Raw genomic sequence first — 17863 nt, 5'->3', positions numbered from 1 at the left:
AGTAGAGTTATTTACATAAACAGCAAACGTATTCTCAAGCAAGCTCAAACAGAGTTTTTAGGCACATCACCCTGCAGTGACGAAGCATCCGACGGCCTCGGAGCAGACTTCGGCTCCGTAGGCTTAGGTGGCGGAGATGGCGCAATCCAAAACACAGGATATCGGCGTTGCAGGTTATTCAACAGCAATGCACAACACATGAGCATAGTAGACGACAGCAGAACAACAGGCAAGAAATACCAAGAGAGGTCCCAAACCGCATCATCAGTAGCCGGAAGCAGCGCAGTTGCACCAGCAGGTGGATGAGTCGTTCCAGTAAGTTGCATAACGACAATAGCGATGGAAGTAGACAAGGAAGCGGCGAGCCATCGTAGTGATTCGAATCGGGCTTGGTCTGGCATGAGGCTGAAAAGCTTGGTAACGCAGATACCAATCAGAGCGCTGAAGAAGTGGCCGAATATCAAGGCTCTTGGTTGGGCTAGGGGACTTTCCATGGCGCCGAAGACGAGGACTGCTGATGCTCCCTGCTCTAGGTTAGTACTACGTTGGTTGGGGTAATGTTTGGGTTTTCTTACATAGGAAGCGATGATTCCTGGGACATTGCGGGAGGTGAAGTAATCTGAGTAATTAAAGATTGCTTGAATTACCGAGAGGCCGCAGAAAGCTGTGATAAAAGACCATGCTGCTATTTGGTATGTTGGTAATGGCTTCGGAGTTTCGGGCCGGTAGCCTAGCCAGTGGCTAAGCCACCGCGGGAGGCGAGAAAGGCGAGAGGGCATTGGGCGGCCACCAATTCTAGGATAAATTGGTGAACATAAATGGAAATTAAAAACACAAATAGAAATGGAGAAAATGAATCATTAGAAGACTTGCGCTAAAGCCTTTTAGGATGAGGAGAAAAACCTCCAACTTTCCAAGGTTGTGAGGGGAAAGGCGTGCGGAGACTGTGTGGGGCGATTTGTAATGGAAATCCATCATTTCCCCCTATTGTCTCCTGCAATTAAAAAGGTATATACTGAAGAGAAGATAGAAGATAGGAAATAATACTATACATGCTCGGCCAAATCGTGCATCAATTCTCGACTCACAATGTGAGATTCACCGAGCGTGCCCTTCATCACAAGCACAAGATCATCCACCGCAGCCAAAAATTTGAGGTAAGAGCTAATGGCCACACAGAACTTGCGGTAATCATCGTCACGAATGAGATCCGTAGTCAAAGTAAGCTCCCCCTGGTGTTTCTGCCAAAACTCAAAGCTGCGCTTAAGTAAAGGCGTAGGAAGCACTTCGGGTAGAGCGTCACCGGTCTTGAGAGCTTGTTCCACCACTCCCAGAACCGCCATGATTTCACCTATGTTACGATGATCAAGGAGGCCTGAATGGGTGGCCAGGCGGTTTTGGAAATGCTCGGGTAAGGAGGCGGATAGGAACAGCAGACGGGCGAGGTTCTGATTCAGATCTTGGCAGAGGTTTTTGACTTGGGCAAGGCGCTCACTGTCGAACGGAGAGCCAGAAAATTCGAGTCGTAGAAGTGCGATTGGTCCGTCGAGGGTGCTAAGAGTACCGGCCACATTGAATGCGAGTTCTTGAGCAACTAGACCTTCTTCGCGGTCGGGCTGGCCCCAGCATGAGAGTAGTAAGGCGTAGTGGTCGGATAGGGATCGTATGGTGTTGGAGAGCGATTTGCAGATGTGTCGTGACGCGGATGGTGGACTAGGGAGGATCTGGACGATCAGCGCGGCAGCGGACCCGATAAGAACAAGAACAAGTCGTCGCCAGAAAACAGTATATCCATGGCCAGGGTTGCCATATGCCGCAATGTGCCTAGATTGTGTATTGTCAGTCAGCTAGTTTCAATCCGTCAAGGGTAGGTGATCTTACGTATCGTCGTAGCTATATCCAACAACCAGGATAAAGGTTGCACAGCCCATTATCGCAGCTTGCAGAAGGATTGGAGGGAAAAAGATGCGTCCCCACATAAACATTGGGAGGGTAACTGCCAAAACTGCTGCGAGGCCGTACGGGTTGCCATTGCCATTGCCGGAGCCGATATACCAAGCCACCAACCCGGCCACGCCGCCCAGGACAGTCCCAATGGTACGAGAGACGAGTGCGAGTATGAAATCGGGCATATACACGACAAGCGAGGTTTGTGCCATGATCAGTGCCCAAAGGCCCTTTTCACGGTAATAAAAGCCTGCAGAGGATGGAATGACCGCTGGGATAGTGAGGGCAACTGTCACAACTACCATGCGCAGAGCGAACATACCCTCTGCATTGCCGAGCCAGTGGTGGGTGCCAATTATCGCGCGTCCAAGACCGCTGCGTTGTTTGACTCGGTATCCTCGACTCATGCGGAGACTCTGGTGGGCTGCTTTAGAGTGTGCTTCAACGGCTTCGGGATCAGCATCGGATGACTGTGCAACATTGACAGGTGCAACGCTATTTTGTCGGAGAACCCAATCCACGGCATATCGCAGTCCATTTGGAAGCCATAGCCTGGTCTTCTGTCGTTCTGTCATGAGAGGTACTAGTTGGTCCAGTACCTGTTCCCAGGCTCCAGCAACACCAAGAAGATGTTCTTGGAAGACCATGGCAACTGTGAGTGCTCGCACTCGACTGATGGATGAATCTTCCAGATCCTTCAGTTTACCACTTTGATCAAATATATCCGCATTGGTCTGTATGAGTTTTTCGGTGAATTCGGACGCAAATGCAAGACGCTCAGCCTTGAGTATCTCTAGAGCTGATCTGACGCGTTCAGTGAGCTCGTCCATGCTTTGTTTTGTCGCTCGTCCAAACCAGCGGCCAGAATTGACCGCGTGCAGAGCGTCAGCAACCACACTAACTGCCTCTTGGCATGCCGGTAGAATCTTCTCGCTGGTGATTCGCATGGCCTCGATCATTTCCAATCGAAGAGATTCGTGTTCGGGGCTTTGAAATGCCCGCACAAGACGAACGCTTTCCATCAGCTGCCGCATGCCAGCTGAGCGCGGCCGTTTTTCATCAATTGCATCGTTTGAGAAATCATCCTTGTCTGTCGAGATTGAGCGGAGCTTCTCAACTTTCTCCTCACCTCCTATACGTGCAATGAAGAACTCCAGTAGTGACAAGGAAGTAAGTGAGGCTTGTCGGAGGGGATCCTTCAAACTCTTGATATCATCAGCGCCCCACCGACCGACGGAAAAGTCCAACGGGAGGAACCCAAGCGCAGGCATGATTTTCTTGTACGTATCGATGGCCTTCATTTTAAGGCTTAGCAAATCCGCCAATGCAAGTGGTTCTTTCTCGATCAAACCGGCCACTGCCACATTCAATGGGCCTTTCAGCAGTCGAGTAAGTCCCTCGAAGCCGTCAAGAACGGTGGAGGAAGTGGATTTGGGGAATAAGAGCACTTGACAAGCCAGTCCGATACCAATGCCAATAGCAGCAGGCTCAACTAATGTCTTTGCAAGGGTTCCATCAAAAGAAGAAAGTAGAGGACCGATCGTTAAGGGAATGTCCATAATAATCATACCAAAGATCGCGGTCAAGGTGAACTTGGGATTCTTCGCACGCAGACGGGCCTACATTATCCTTTAGCATTTCCGTTATCTTTCTCCCATTCCAATGGCTCAAACTTACCAGGAAGTAGACCATGACGCAGATAAGACAAATGTAGACTGCACTGACGCGCGCATCTAACATAAAGCCATTGAAAATGAGTAGCTCTTCGACAACTGCAACGCTCTGGCCAGTTGAGTTGGCTTCACTATACGCCAGTTTCCCCAGTGCTTGTAGTTTAGCTTGCGTCTCAGCTGCAGGTCGCGCTGCCAGGGCAGCCTTCATGGCGATAACGCCCCATGCCCATCCGATAGCCATACCGACTATGAGGGTCAGCGCTCCCAGGATGAAGATGAAGACAATGCCGGCTGGAGGTACCATGAAAAGCACCAGTCTAAAATGATCAGTTTGGCTCAACTAGAATCGGTGGAGCTTTCTTACGTTGCGAAGAAAGTTGCGGTCCCAATCGTCTCCAAAGACGGGCTGATGACTATTAACAGCGACGCGATCCATGCTGCCACACTGCAGCGAAACAAAACTTTCAAGTCGCGCGCATTGAAATGATCCAACCAGGCGGGTAGTTTGCGACCCGTTTTAGTAGTTGGTGATGCCTTAGGTGATGTGATCTCCGCACTACTTTCTGGCGAAGAGGCGGGGACATCATGTTGGGGAGTGGACATCGTTACTCCTCAGGATCGAGGCCCAAGGTGCGATGGTAATTTACAGCCAGTGGCTTGATGCAAAAACCAAAAAGGGGTTGTAGCATTCTTTAATGGAAAAGAATGCTGGAGTGAGGGGGTGAAACAAAAACGTTCGCTGAGGTAATATTTGGGTTTTTTCCTGATTGACTCGGATCGGCGCTATCGAACGAGCTATATGGCTCTACAGGTACGTAACCTTGGCTCTGACAGGGACCGTACCACCACTCACAACCCAGAGTATATAGGATCAACACTTGGCGGGCCATGTTGGTGATTATCGATCGCTCGGAAAGTAAAGGCCCACAAACTAAATATGCGGAATGATCTAATACATAAAAGGGGGTTTCTCCACTTTTTCACATTTTATTTTGAGGAAGCCTGTATAAAGGATCGTGCATAACTACTATGCAAAGGTTAACCTTCCACTTACTTTTCCTTTTCTCAGCTCTTCAAATGTCTGCGATGTTAAGAGAAAGTATTTTGAAATGAAGCGTCGCTAAATATGGAGATAATTGTATAAATCCTAGAGTGGAGCGCTGAACCATCGCCTCTCGGGCAATTCGTACTCCGTATAGAGTAAACAGTGGAAACGAGAGTTCATCGGTCCCGGTCTCGGCGAGACTTTTACCTAATTATGCCAACCCCGTTAACTAACTATATTATGAACACAATTAAGGTACTGATCACTTACTCCATGCATGTACTTTTTATAAACATTGAATTTTTAAACAGTATTGGTCTAGCACTGAGTGGGTCAATATTATGATATTAATAAGAATAAAATTGCAATTGGCGGTGCGAGGCCAGTAAAGTTAGATAGCCCCCTGATTCCCTGAAGCTTGGGTCAAATCAGATTTATAACTTTAAACAGAAAAATCAACCGTGGAAACCGTTTACATCTTATGAATTTTCAAAAACTTCAAACGTTGAATCATAATGTATTTAAGAGACTTTAAAGGATTAGACTACAAAGTATTGAACATTTAGAATTCAAGAACATTTGCAGGAGAGTTGAAATTGAACTCATAACTTGAACAACGCCAAAATGATGAATCTTCTTGTTTTAAGGTCGTCACAACAGGGGAGGCTTCAAGGGTCATATGATCAATGAAACTTCGAAAGCACTGCCCGTTGATTCAAGGTCAGTGCTTGCTATATATTGAAAAAATTGGAGATGGCGGCACAGGGCTACTCCTGAGGGCATGTGCCTCACATGACTATCTCGTCCAACTAGGATCTGCATTATGTCATCAGCAAAAATATATCTCTCCCTCGGGGAATCGAACCCCGGTCTCCCGCGCGTATCAGTGTTAATGACAAGCGGAAATCATGACCCCTAGACCAAGGAAGATGTTAGTCGAGTTACCACTCGACCACTTGGTGCTGGTTGATGCTCTGTTCAAGGTGTAAGTAGGATCAATAGTTATATTGTATATCTCATAGACCGCTATCTGAATTCCACTCTGAATTCCACTCCACCTAGTGGGTAGAAGCTCACCGATTCTCGCCATAAGGTGGGCCGAACGACTGGCCTATTGATACGATTGGCCTGTCTCTTCTTTTTACTCGGTCATACTCTTTGCGGATTCTTCTAGTAGTTGTTGCATGCGAAAAAAAAAAAATTTATTATTTACTCACATCTGCTCACATGTGCAGATATGTATATGCTTCTCCATCTCGAGGTATCACTTCCGCCCCACGATATATATCACCTACCAAAGTTATATAACGTCGAATCACTGAATGATAAAGGATATTCCTAATTCACCTCCATCAAGGTATACTGTTGTTGTGATTGGATCTTAATAGTTGACCAAGTATCCTTGGATAATGGCTTATAGTAGGTCCGGAGCTAAAGAGGAGGCTCGCCACCCTCTTCACGTTCAATACTTGGTGGATGTATACGATCCCAAATCTCTTATTAGGAGGTAAAGAGGTTCCGATGTTCTCTCTTTTGGTTAGTATAAGAATATTATCAAATACAAGCGCTTTACTATAGAATTGGGGGGACCTAAATGATATACCTCACGGCCACGAACTCTTGAGGTTGATATATTCAGAGAAAAGTTATTCACGTGAGGCCTCTGTAGATAGGGACGAGTCTTCTTGCCATCGCTCCTAATATTCTATTAGAATCGTGCGGGCACTAAAAAGTGCTGGCATAATGTTTAACCAAGAGAAAGAGATACGCTCCTCGGACTATTAGATCCGTCATTTTGGGACCAAAATGGTGCCCGCGAGGGCTAGTAGGTATGAATGATTTTGAGATATGCTCCAACTTTATTGGTCAAGATAAGAGGAATAGTGATGCTTATCGGTTCTTATCTCCAGCAGAGTAGGTTCATACCGAGAGATAGTCTTCCGGGTTCCAAATTCATGGGCAGATCTACAAAGCAGCATTTATCACGTGACATACATAGACTTATTAAATCGTCTCCGGGACCGGAGAGATCAGTTATCTAGAAAGGTCCGATGCAGGGATTGGGAGGCAAATTGAGGGACTTCGGGCAAATGATAAGGTTGAGTAATTAAGCCACAGGATACAGAAGTTCGTAAGGAAGTTAAAATGTCGCAATAACTTCGAACTCCGTTCAAACAAAGCTTAAGGGCCAGGGCTTAAGGCTGGGCCTAAGCCCGCCTAAGCTAGAATCTCAAATTAAGTCTAAAGATCGGATCCCTGCCGAAGTCAATAGTTGCAAGACTAGCCCGCAGACAATCACATTTACTAGAAATATCCGTGACAAGCCGGGTACTACCTACCCCAAATAACGCGATATGACAAAATGTGGGCGAATATGGACTAATTCGCCCCCAGGATACGCTGGAAGGAAAAAAACCTGACAAGTCGCCACCTGAGAGAAGTGGAGTTCCGAAAGCGTTTATCCAATGAATCCGGCGATAGTGGGGTTTGTTTTCCGTGGTACGACGGAAACCCCGATGTCGTGATTGACGCGCTTAATGATCGGGATGGAAGGTTCGGAGAAAAAAATCATAGATCCCGCACATGTAAAACTTTCCTTAATTCCAAGGTACTAAAGGCAATATATATACGGGGGTTTGCCAATTTGGCATTTGATCTTCATTGTTATCAGGGCAAGATGGAGAAGTCCACATACACCACGGACGCTATCCAGGATTCTGCACCACTTGATCAATATGAATCTCATGGGAAGGGTGAGCTTGAGCTCAATGTTGGTGGGCGGGGTGCGACTCAGCGCCGGCTGCGCAATTACCAGGTCTCTATGATCGGTTTCTGCAGTGGTATCGGAACTGGTCTGTTCGTTGGAACAGGATCAGCATACGCTAAGGCTGGTCCTGCTGGTTTGCTGCTCGCATATATTCTTGTCGGAGCTGTGTTGTGGTGTGTGATGCAAAGTATTGCTGAGCTGGCAACTGTCTTTCCTACCGCTGGCTCGTTCCCTCATTGGGCTACTCGCTTTATTGACCCCGCTGTCGGATTCTCGCTCGCCATTTCATACGGATACTGTTATACGATCGCGATCGCCTCCGAAACCTCCGCTGCCGCCGTTATCGTTTCATATTGGTCGGATATCACGCCAGCCGTGGTAATCACGGTCAGCTTGGTTCTTATACTGGCAATCAATTTGATGAGTGTACGGTTCTATGGTGAAACAGAGGTCATTGGCGGTGCAGTCAAGGTGCTCTGCTTCTTGGGTCTGGTGATTGTTTCCATCGTCATCACAGCTGGAGGTGGTCCGAATCATGAGGCCATTGGATTCCGCTTCTGGCACAATCCTGGTCCTTGGGTTGACTACGACGGCATCACTGGGCCTACTGGACATTTCCTTGGATTTGTGTCCTCGTTTGTCAATGCCTCGTTCAGTTTCATTGGTGTCGAATGTGTGGTCATCACCGCTGCCGAGTCGGTCGATCCGCATCGTGCTATTCCCAAGGCTGCCCGCCGTGTCACCTACCGTATCGCCTTTTTCTATATCCTCGGCGCGTTCCTGATTGGCCTTATCGTGAGCCCTTTGAACAGCGCCCTGACAGAGGGTAATGACAACGCACAGAGCTCGCCATTCGTCATTGCGATCAAGGAAGCGGGTATCACTGCTCTGCCATCTATTGTCAATGCCTGTATCCTTGTTGCTGCGTGGTCTGCCGGAAATTCATACTGCTGGGTCGGATCGCGTATGATCGTCGCTATGACCACAGACCACCAGCTGCCTCAGATCTTTGGCCGTGTGAACAAGTCTGGTGTGCCGTACGTTGCTGTCATCACCGCCTGGTTATTTGGCCCATTAGCTTATCTGAGTAAGTCTTCTTCTCTTCGTGTTCGGTATACCAAGGTACTAATCAGCAATAGGTCTTGGAACTGGCGGCGCATCGCAAGCCTTCACGTGGCTCCTTAACTTGAGCACAGTCGCTGGCCTGATTGCATGGGCCACTCTGTGCTTCTGCTATGTCCGATTCTACGCTGCCATGAAGAAGCAAGGTGTCTCCCGTGACTCTTTGCCGTGGAAAGCACCATTGCAGCCATATGCTGCTTGGTTCGGATTTGCTGGCTCCACCATTATCACTTTGGTATGTGGATTTGAGGTCTTCCTAAAGGGTCACTGGAACACCTCCAGTTTCGTGGCCTCATACATCGGCATCCCTATTTTTATTGTGCCGATTATCATCTGGAAGTTGTGGCACCGCACCAAATTTCAACGCGCCCATGAAATCGACCTCTGGTCAGGGCGTCTCCAAGATGGAGAAATTCTGCCACAAAAGAACCCCCGAAACACTTGGTGGGGGCGTTTCATTGACTGGCTTGTGTAAATTTATATTTGTTTGTACATATGTATATAGCGTGATACCATGTTAGAATATCATTTAATTCATAGAGAGTCATCTCCAACGATATCTGTAGCCGATTTTGGTCTGATTAATTAATGTTCAGAATTGGTCTCGAAGCTTTTTGATATCATGATGTGACGCTTTGCAACAACCACCAACAAGGAATGATCTGAAAGGGCCATTTTCATAGGCATCATTGACAACCTGCGCGATTTGGGTTTCCCAAGGGCGCTTTATTTAGTTAGCACAAACACTTAGACTGAGACCGGGGTTTGTTTCACTCACAGTATCTCTCTGACCATCACTGAGATCATCCGGCTTCTCCCAGGTCTGTGTCGTCGTATTGTAGACCTCTCCATTGGTACCATCAGGATACAACACAAAACTAGGAGCAGTTGAGATCTGTCCAGCAGAAATTGCCCCAGCAATACAAGCTCCAAATTGGTTAACCAGACCAGGCAGCTTGTGAATCTTCGTACAATTAATCCCAATACCCCACGGCGAAGCACCACCCTCCAAAGGCCCAACGGCAGCATCAACAACCTGCTTAATTGAGCTCCCATCCGGCAACAACCCCTCATCCCCCGGGAAAACACATGCAATCCAATAAGGCACCGTAATTCCCGCATCCCGAATCGCCCTCCTAACAGCTCTCACCTCATCAAGCCTCGGCAACGTCTCAAAAGCCACAAACTGCAACCGCGAAATCAAATTCCCATCCGCACCCAAAACAAGCCTCAACCGCTCCAGATGCCACTGGTAAAGTTCCTCTTCCCCATCATGTTCCACATCATACGCTCCACTGTACTCCTGTCCGGGAATCATACACGCCCCATACGGACCCAGACTAAGCGCAACTTGAGCGCCTTGGCGGACATTTGCGCGCTCGGCGACATCCACGGCCGTTTGGAGGTACCGACCTATCGCTGTGCTGGGGATGCCGTTGGGATATTCGGTGGTCTTTGTGCGGAGGAAGCCTTCGGGTGAGACTTGGTATGTTGCTGTGAGGAGGACGTCGGCGCCTGCGTCGCAGAAGTCCTTTTGGCACGCTTCCAGGGTGGTTGGGTCTGAGACTAAGAGGTGTGAGGACCAGAGGGGTGTGCTTGTGCTATCGAACTGCACACTATACTGGTCTTGGAGGGAGGTACCGAGGCCTCCGTCTAGAATTTTGACAATTGCCATTGTAAGGGTTGTTGGGTTGAGCTTTGCGATGCGATGGTGGGGTGATAAGTTAGCTTGCGGGTTTATTGGCGTTTACATAATCCGCGTATCAACCAAGGCTCTTCGGTAAAATGTCGGTAGATTAGTATAGATTGTATTTTAGTTCAATTGAGTTTTGTTCAAGGTTAATTCGATGGTTCAAGCATAAGTGATGGGTCATGTGTATGATGGTCAAAAGCATAGCGAAATATGTAGATCTATCAAACCACAGATCGTGATTAAATATCCAACTAGATCTACTGCAGATCAATCAAGCAAATGAAGCATGAATTTTCCCGCAGGCACGATCTGTCAATCTTTCCTTCATAAGCACATCATAAACATGTGTCACCCAGGAGCAACAAATCTGCCTTGTGTCCTTAGGATCAATGATCTCTTCAACGCCAAAGGCATTTGCTGTTCGAACAGGATTCATCAACCGCTGGTACTCCTCTTCCAATTCTTTGTATCGCTCCTCTTTCTTACCATCCTTCTCCGCTTCTCGCAATTCATGCCGGTGGCCCACCTCGATCCCTCCATCCAGAGGCAACGAGCCCCACTGTCCAGACGGCCATGCCACTTGCATGACTGGATCCCTGGAGCCGAGCATAACACCTCCTGCCACCCCAAAGGCGCGTCGGGTAACCACGTTGAAGATCGGAGTTGTGGTGGTGAAATACGTTTTTGCCAGCTCGACGCCCCAGCGCATGGTGGCGTTGCGTTCGGCGACGGTGCCGATTGCATAACCAGCTTGAATATGTTAACAATCATTCGTTCATCAGGGTCTGTTTCAAACTCACGGACGTCAATAAATTGCACAATAGGGATATTCATCACATCACACATCTTCAGTAGTCGCGTGAGTTTCTGGCTACCAGCTGCATCGAGTGCGCCGCCATTCACCTCACAGTTTAATGAAATGATTCCAATAGGATGGCCAGATAAGCGTGCCAATCCACCAATGGCTGTTCGGCCCCAGAGAGCTCCAATCTCGAACCATGAATCCCGATCAACAACGGAAGTAATGATCACTCTCGGATTATACATGCGTGCCTGGCGACGGGGGATGATGCTGCGGAGCGCCAAATCTTCTCGATCTTCAGGATCATCGCACGAAATAACTGGCGGGGCTTCAGCTCCCGAGTTAGGTAGATAACCCAAGACCGTACGAAGCTGTTCGAAGCATTCGGCTTCATTTGCAGCCAGATTATCAATTGTTCCATTCGTACAATGAACAAGTGGACCACCGAGATCCTGGAATCCAAGATCCTCCTCAAAAGTCGCACCTTCCACAACCTTAGGACCAGCATTAAATAGCGCTCCAATATCTGCCGCCATAACCGAGAAATGGCAAGAAACTACTCTTGCTGCACCGAGGCCAATCTAGCATAATGTAAGCACGCATATCAAGATTTTCAGAGCAAGACATACCGCAGGACCGACAACGGCACCTAAATTCGGAATCCCCATATTCAGCTGCTGAATCGCAGGCCTGAAAGGCCTCACATAAGGAAGATAACTCCACCCCTCCTTCTTAATGGTCGTCACACTTCCACCTCCAGAACTCCCATCTACCAATTTCACAACAGGCACCCTCAAAGCTAGAGCCAATTTCTCCACGTAAACCGTCTTCTCGGAGCTCGATCCATCCGCATGGCCGGATCGAATGCTAAAGTCGTCCGCTGTAAGCAGGATCTTTCTACCCCGGAGCGTCCCTGCGCCTTGAACATTATTGCTAGGAATGAACGCGACGGGAGTTTCCCGCATTGGAGCGATTTTCTTCCATGTCACGGTACCGGATACAGAGCCAATTTCCTGGAATGAACCTGGATCAAGGAGTTGGTCGATGCGCTCGCGGACCCAAAGCTTGCCGGCTTGTTTTTGTCGAATATAGCCGCGGGAATTGGGGTCTGGTGTAGCGGCTATCTTGCGTAGTGTGGATATTTGATTGAGAACATCGGAGTGGTCTGCTGGCAGACGGGATTCTGTGGACTTTGATTTGCTTTTATCTGGGGAGATGTGTGAGGAAACTTGATTCAGTCGTTTTGTAGCTTGACTTTGGCCTTCGGACTGATCATGACTGTTTTTCGTCATGGTAATTATGCTGGTGTTGTTCGAATATCTTGTTCAAGGGATAATAACTGGTTTTGTTTTGCGGCTGATCCAGATGAGGGGTGATGATCAAAACACCGAGGACCGAGGAAGTTCGTAATTCAATGAAAAAGTGAATCGCTTAAGACATTTATCAAGAAACTTGCATAAATAAATATCTTGAATATATCTAGATATTCATCTGAAGACCACGTCAATCCTATCGTTCGTGGACCTCGGACTTTGCCCCGATGTCATCCCCGCACTCACCCATCAAACGACTGCTGGTTGCGAACAGGTATGCCTCCACACAACCCAAAATGACAAAATTAACCAAGCTTCAGGGGTGAGATTGCCGTTCGTATTCTCAATGCTGCACGGGAACTTCCTGATACTGTAGAGACCATTGCTCTCTACACGTCAGATGACCGTTCACACTGTGATCTAAGCTACCCAGATCAAGCAATTGAAATTCCCTCACCTGCTTCATATCTAGACGTATCATGTCTTATTGATATTATCCGAAAGCACTCCATCGATTCAGTGCACCCGGGATATGGGTTCCTTAGCGAAAGCGCGGAGTTCGCGCAGCGCGTATTCGACGAAACAGGTGCCATCGTCATAGGACCAGGCCCAGAGAACCTTGAACGCACAGGTGACAAGCTTCAAGCCAAGCAACTAGCGCGCGAATGTGCAGTTCCGGTATTGGAAGCTATGAATCAACCGACTGCTGACGTCGTTGAAGCTCGGGCCTTTGCTAGGCAAGTTGGCTTTCCCGTGATGATTAAAGCTGTGGATGGAGGAGGTGGTCGTGGGATTCGTCTTGTACGCGAGGAACACGAACTTGAAAATAGTATTCAGCGGGCCATCAGCGAGTCACCTTCTCATACGGTGTTTGTCGAAAAGGCTGCTGTGGATGGGTTCCATCATGTTGAGATTCAGGTTATTGGTGATGGAACGGGTCAAGTGCGACATTTATGGGAGAGAGACTGCAGTGTACAGAGGCGGTTTCAGAAAGTTGTGGAGTTTGCTCCTGCGTTGATGTGTGATCGAAGCTTGATTTCTCAGGTGATTGACTGTGCCTTGAAGATGGCGAGTCATATTCGCTATCTTTCTCTGGGAACATTTGAGTTCCTGGTTAGTGAGCAAAAGGGAGAATTCTATTTTCTGGAAGTCAATCCCCGACTTCAAGTTGAGCACACAATTACAGAGTCTATCAGTGGTGTAGATCTGGTACAGACCCAGCTCCTGCTGGCCCAGGGACGAACATTCAATGACCTTGGTCTCGGATCTAATGTTGATCTGAGGGCCCTGCCACCAACAAACTCCATACAGCTTCGACTGTGTTCTGAAGACCCAGGCAATGGTTTTTCGCTCAGTATTGGCAAGCTTACCGAGTTCAATGTCCCCAGTGGGCACGGTATTCGAGTCGACACCCATGTCTCTAGGATGTCTCCATTGGTCATTGGGTCAAATTTTGATAATTTACTAGCCAAGATCATCATCACAGGATCGAGCTGGGAGGCAACTGTCAGAAAGGCCCAAAGGGTACTAAGTGATACCAGAATAGCGGGTGTCAAAACAAACATCAACCTTCTCCGCGGGATTGTGGCGCACGCTGATTTCCTGTCCGGCAACATCGATACCCAGTGGCTAAGCGCCAAACTTGAAGAAGCATACCAGCTGGGCGAAGATATTTCAAAATCACACCGTCATACAAAAGGACCTTCTAGCTCCTCTCAGTCGCTTACACAAGGTGGACTACCAACTTCAAATCTCCTATTCCGCAAGGGAGACGCATGGTCTATCCGATTGGAGCCGCTTCACAAGAGCATCACACAGGGGCCCAGCGTTGCGCATCATATGAAACTATCCCGGGTACTCCGCAACGAGTTTCCCACGTCACTTGCAGCCGAGATTGAATACACGACACCAAACTCACAGACCGCGATTCCCTACAGAATGCAGCTTGATACCACGACCACCGCTGCATCAGCACTTGTTTCCTCTCATCGCCGTGGGGATCCAAGTAACCCGCGTCATATCATTCTACCCCTTTCTGGAAAACTGGTCGAGATGTTGGTTACGGAAGGGGAAGATGTTGCTGAGAATCAAGTGCTAGCCTTTGTCAAGCAAATGAAGATGGAACTGGAAGTACGCAGCCCTCGAGCTGGAAGAGTACAATGGGTGTATGAAATGGAAGAAGATGAAGAAGATGTCGCGGAGGGGATGTTATTGGTGGAATTGACAGAATCACAGGAGCAGCTCCGAGGGAAGCTATAAAGTATTCACCACTTTACGTGAGTAGGATAAGGAGTTTTGAAGAATTGCCTATCATCTGATTTTATTGGGTTTTCATTGATATTTCATGCCATTAGGATCATTTCTGTCTTATTACACGTAGACTAGACGCCGTGCTGTTGGTAGGATACTCATCAGTGGTTGATATTGCACATTATTCTTCACACCTACATGAACTAGCATCATTGGTCTAGTGGTAGAATTCGTCGTTGCCATCGACGAGGCCCGTGTTCGATTCACGGATGATGCAGTTATCTTTTTTTATTTTTCCATCTTTTTGCTTTGATGGTTGATGTGGGTTTCTTATCACTTATCGGAAATTAACAAAGTTCGACTCCACTGATACGCGTTCACGTGGTTGAATGGTTAACGACGTCACCGCTATTTCATTCCTCAACCTCCTCACACACATCAACATGGAGGATCTTAACATCTACATCCTCACATCAAACTGTGCACGGACTCTTATTGATGTTGACTTATTTGCCGACCATTTCTTCGATGCGCTATCTGCAGATGCACGGGGCTTAGGAGCCCCCGAGCTGATCGTGCTCTCGCTCCAGGAGATCGCTCCAATCGCATATTCATTCTTGGGTGGGGCATATCTAACACCATACTTTGATGCTTTTGTGCGAACAGTCAAGAAGGCAACTGCCAAATCATGGAATGAGGCCTATGTGAATCTGGTCAAGGACCATACGGGCATGACCGGATTGATGGTCTTTGCGCGGGCAGACATCATTGACAAAATTCCTTGGGTCGATACTGCGCATGTTGGATTTGGAATTCAGGAAATGGGGAATAAGGGTGCTGTCGGGGCACGTCTGGGGTATGTGGCGGGAAGTAATCCATCTAAGACTGTGGAATTGACTTTTGTCGCGGCCCACCTGGCACCTATGGAGAATGCCTTGAAGCAGAGAAATACGGACTGGCAAAGTATTGTCGAACGGCTGGTGTTCTCTCACCAAAACACTTCACCGATGGCCGTGGGGCAAGAAAGTTCCGATGAGAACACTGCTCTTCTGGCTGATCACGAGTCATCGCATGAAGCGGAGACCAGTCGTCGGGATCTCTTTGCGCCCAACTCCTACGTCTTCCTGGCGGGGGATCTAAATTACCGAACGTCAGATGTTAGCCCGTCAAAAGCAGACATTGTCCACTTTCCTCGACAAGGTGTCCCTCGTGAGGATCCTGCGCATTACTCGCATCTCCTTAAGGAGGATCAGCTGATACGGGAGATGCGTGAAGGGCGCTGCTTTCACGGGTTGTCCGAAGCACCCATTGACTTCCCCCCGACTTACAAATACTCTGGCGCGGCGCAGCAGGCTGCGCGTCTCAGTCTAATCAACGGAGAGTCAGAGACAGAGTGGAAATGGTCAACCCACCGCTGGCCGAGCTGGTGTGACCGGATCCTCTACCTGGATAGTCCTTCCTGGGCCAGAGAAGGAGGACAAGTCAAACCGCATGCATACAATGCACTTCCTCTCTTCCCTCACTCAGACCACCGGCCTGTTGCATTGGCGGTGACCGTCCCTCTGAAGGCTTCAGATCTATCGGAGACAGATCACGAGGGGTCTGGAGCCCACTCAGTAGCTCCATTTACAATTGACCCCAGCTGGCGGTCTCGGAGAGATGCTGCTCGACAGAAGGAGATAGTGGTCGGATTTCTCGCATATCTGGGTTTGACCTGGGAAGGAAATGGGATGCTACTTGCATCGACACTTGGGTTAATCGGTGCATGGGTTCTTCTTCGGTCTCTCTAGTGTTTGCCATCTTACCTTGGTCGGTACGAAGTATACGTGTTTGTATGGGCATCATTTTCGGGCTAGTATCTTCCAATCAGGGTTATACCCTATGATATTACGAATGATGTTTGAATGTCTCACCTTGGCACTTCAATAATTGGTACTTTTGGCATGATAAAATGGCGCTAATCAGCCACCGCCACAATTTAATTTCCTAATGTCAATCAGATAACATCATCGGGTTGCCGCGGTACAAAGCAAAAGAGAAAAGAAAGGGAAAAAACAGGGTTTACGAGATTCAAAATAGCTTTTCCTCCTTATCCGAGTTTATTTCCAAGATCCTGGTCTGAGCATTAAAATTGCCGTTGATCACTTGACCTACGGCGCTCCAAAACGGTCTGGATGCAGCAAGTCCCCACCATAAACTTTTGTGGCTGGACCTAATGGAGAGTAAAGCACCACTCAGCCGATGAGGTCACTGGCGTTTTCCACATTCAGGCCAAGTAGAAAGCTCACCTCCGAATCTAGGTCATTGACTTACATCAGAGCGGTCTACTCACTCTTTTCTAGCGGTAAGCTGTGCAGATTGCTGACTGCTATGTCCACACGGTAACACAGTAACCAGCTGTCCTGGTCCTAATTTTTGACCGTGGTTCTGGATGCTGTGGGCAGAATCCCAAGCCTCGTGTTCCACGGCCCAGCATGTTCCACGGCCCAGCATGTACAGCTTTAAGTGATCATCTAGACCTTTCGCACGGGTTCCCGCTGTGGAAAATAATTAACGGGTAAAAATGAAACATCCCGGGTTTGGTACCTGAACCAATCAATACCCCACCACCCAGCCCATGGTCCACATGTTCTTTGCGGGCCAGTCCCTCTTGCTGTGGTTGTCCTTGAGAGCCGATGAACCTGACCTGACAAATCCATACTTTGGGAAGCTAAGATCTACGGTACTTTTCTTCACTGTTTTTGCATGTTGGTGGAGTACAACTGGGAATTTGCTTAGTGTGCCGTAACATCCGATCCGAAAATCCGATAACAAAAGCCAGTCAAATGATCAGTCTGGACTCTGGATTCTGGACTTGATTGCCTCACCTCCTAGATCTTGGACGGTTTAGAGAACCGTGCGACACGCGGAGATGACGAAAGCGTAATTTGCTTAAAGCTTGGCTTCAGGGTTTAACGGAAAACTGAAAATGAAAAATGATAACTGGGAAAGTAGCAAATCAAACGCACATAAAGTTGATAGACGAAAAATCCCTTGAATCATGAGACTAATATCTAGAATAAGCTTTGGGGGCTCATAAATCTTTCAAGCCCCGAAAGTAAGGGAAAACATCTAGATCTGACGTCTCGGTCAACGCCGATTATCCATTATTCATTATTCATCCCATTTGTTTCTTTCTAAGCGGAACCACGGATATAAATTAGGCTCCACCTGGGCACTGAGCAAGTTGCCGCTGACCCAGAGGTTTTAGG

At 48.1% G+C, this 17863-nt stretch overlaps 6 protein-coding genes across 6 annotated transcripts; 3 read left to right on the top strand and 3 right to left on the bottom strand.

Annotated features, from left to right (window-relative positions):
* Positions 1–44: 44 nt before the first annotated feature.
* Positions 45–4223, bottom strand: N7520_000271 (uncharacterized protein; the record flags this gene model as incomplete). Its single annotated transcript, XM_057134206.1, has 7 exons — positions 45–524; positions 576–619; positions 648–741; positions 1089–1824; positions 1882–3566; positions 3625–3937; positions 3985–4223. The coding sequence occupies 7 exons, from the start codon at positions 4221–4223 to the stop codon at positions 45–47; spliced, it is 3591 nt and encodes a 1196-aa protein (XP_057000142.1).
* Positions 4224–7342: 3119 nt separating this feature from the next.
* On the top strand, positions 7343–9029 carry N7520_000270 (putative amino acid permease; the record flags this gene model as incomplete). Its single annotated transcript, XM_057134205.1, has 2 exons — positions 7343–8519; positions 8572–9029. 2 exons carry the CDS (start codon positions 7343–7345, stop codon positions 9027–9029), a joined length of 1635 nt encoding a protein of 544 aa, XP_057000141.1.
* Positions 9030–9146: 117 nt separating this feature from the next.
* Positions 9147–10229, bottom strand: N7520_000269 (homocysteine S-methyltransferase family protein; the record flags this gene model as incomplete). The annotated part of the gene is made up of 2 exons (XM_057134204.1): positions 9147–9278; positions 9333–10229. The coding sequence occupies 2 exons, from the start codon at positions 10227–10229 to the stop codon at positions 9147–9149; spliced, it is 1029 nt and encodes a 342-aa protein (XP_057000140.1).
* Positions 10230–10518: 289 nt separating this feature from the next.
* On the bottom strand, positions 10519–12341 carry N7520_000268 (acyl-CoA carboxylase subunit beta; the record flags this gene model as incomplete). The annotated part of the gene is made up of 3 exons (XM_057134203.1): positions 10519–10997; positions 11048–11630; positions 11679–12341. 3 exons carry the CDS (start codon positions 12339–12341, stop codon positions 10519–10521), a joined length of 1725 nt encoding a protein of 574 aa, XP_057000139.1.
* Positions 12342–12547: 206 nt separating this feature from the next.
* On the top strand, positions 12548–14621 carry N7520_000267 (putative pyruvate carboxylase; the record flags this gene model as incomplete). The annotated part of the gene is made up of 2 exons (XM_057134202.1): positions 12548–12636; positions 12683–14621. Coding segments are annotated over 2 exons (2028 nt in total), but the record flags the coding sequence as incomplete, so codon positions are not given.
* Positions 14622–15055: 434 nt separating this feature from the next.
* N7520_000266 (putative inositol 5-phosphatase) lies at positions 15056–16402 on the top strand (the record flags this gene model as incomplete). Its single annotated transcript, XM_057134201.1, has 1 exon — positions 15056–16402. One exon carries the CDS (start codon positions 15056–15058, stop codon positions 16400–16402), a length of 1347 nt encoding a protein of 448 aa, XP_057000137.1.
* Positions 16403–17863: the final 1461 nt, after the last annotated feature.

This window comes from Penicillium odoratum (assembly GCF_028828045.1).
Source record: "Penicillium odoratum strain IBT 22623 chromosome Unknown utg000001l_segment0_segment0, whole genome shotgun sequence".
Classification (NCBI taxonomy): domain Eukaryota; kingdom Fungi; phylum Ascomycota; class Eurotiomycetes; order Eurotiales; family Aspergillaceae; genus Penicillium; species Penicillium odoratum.
Note: the sequence above shows the minus strand (reverse complement) of the source record. Positions and strands in the feature narration are given on the sequence as shown.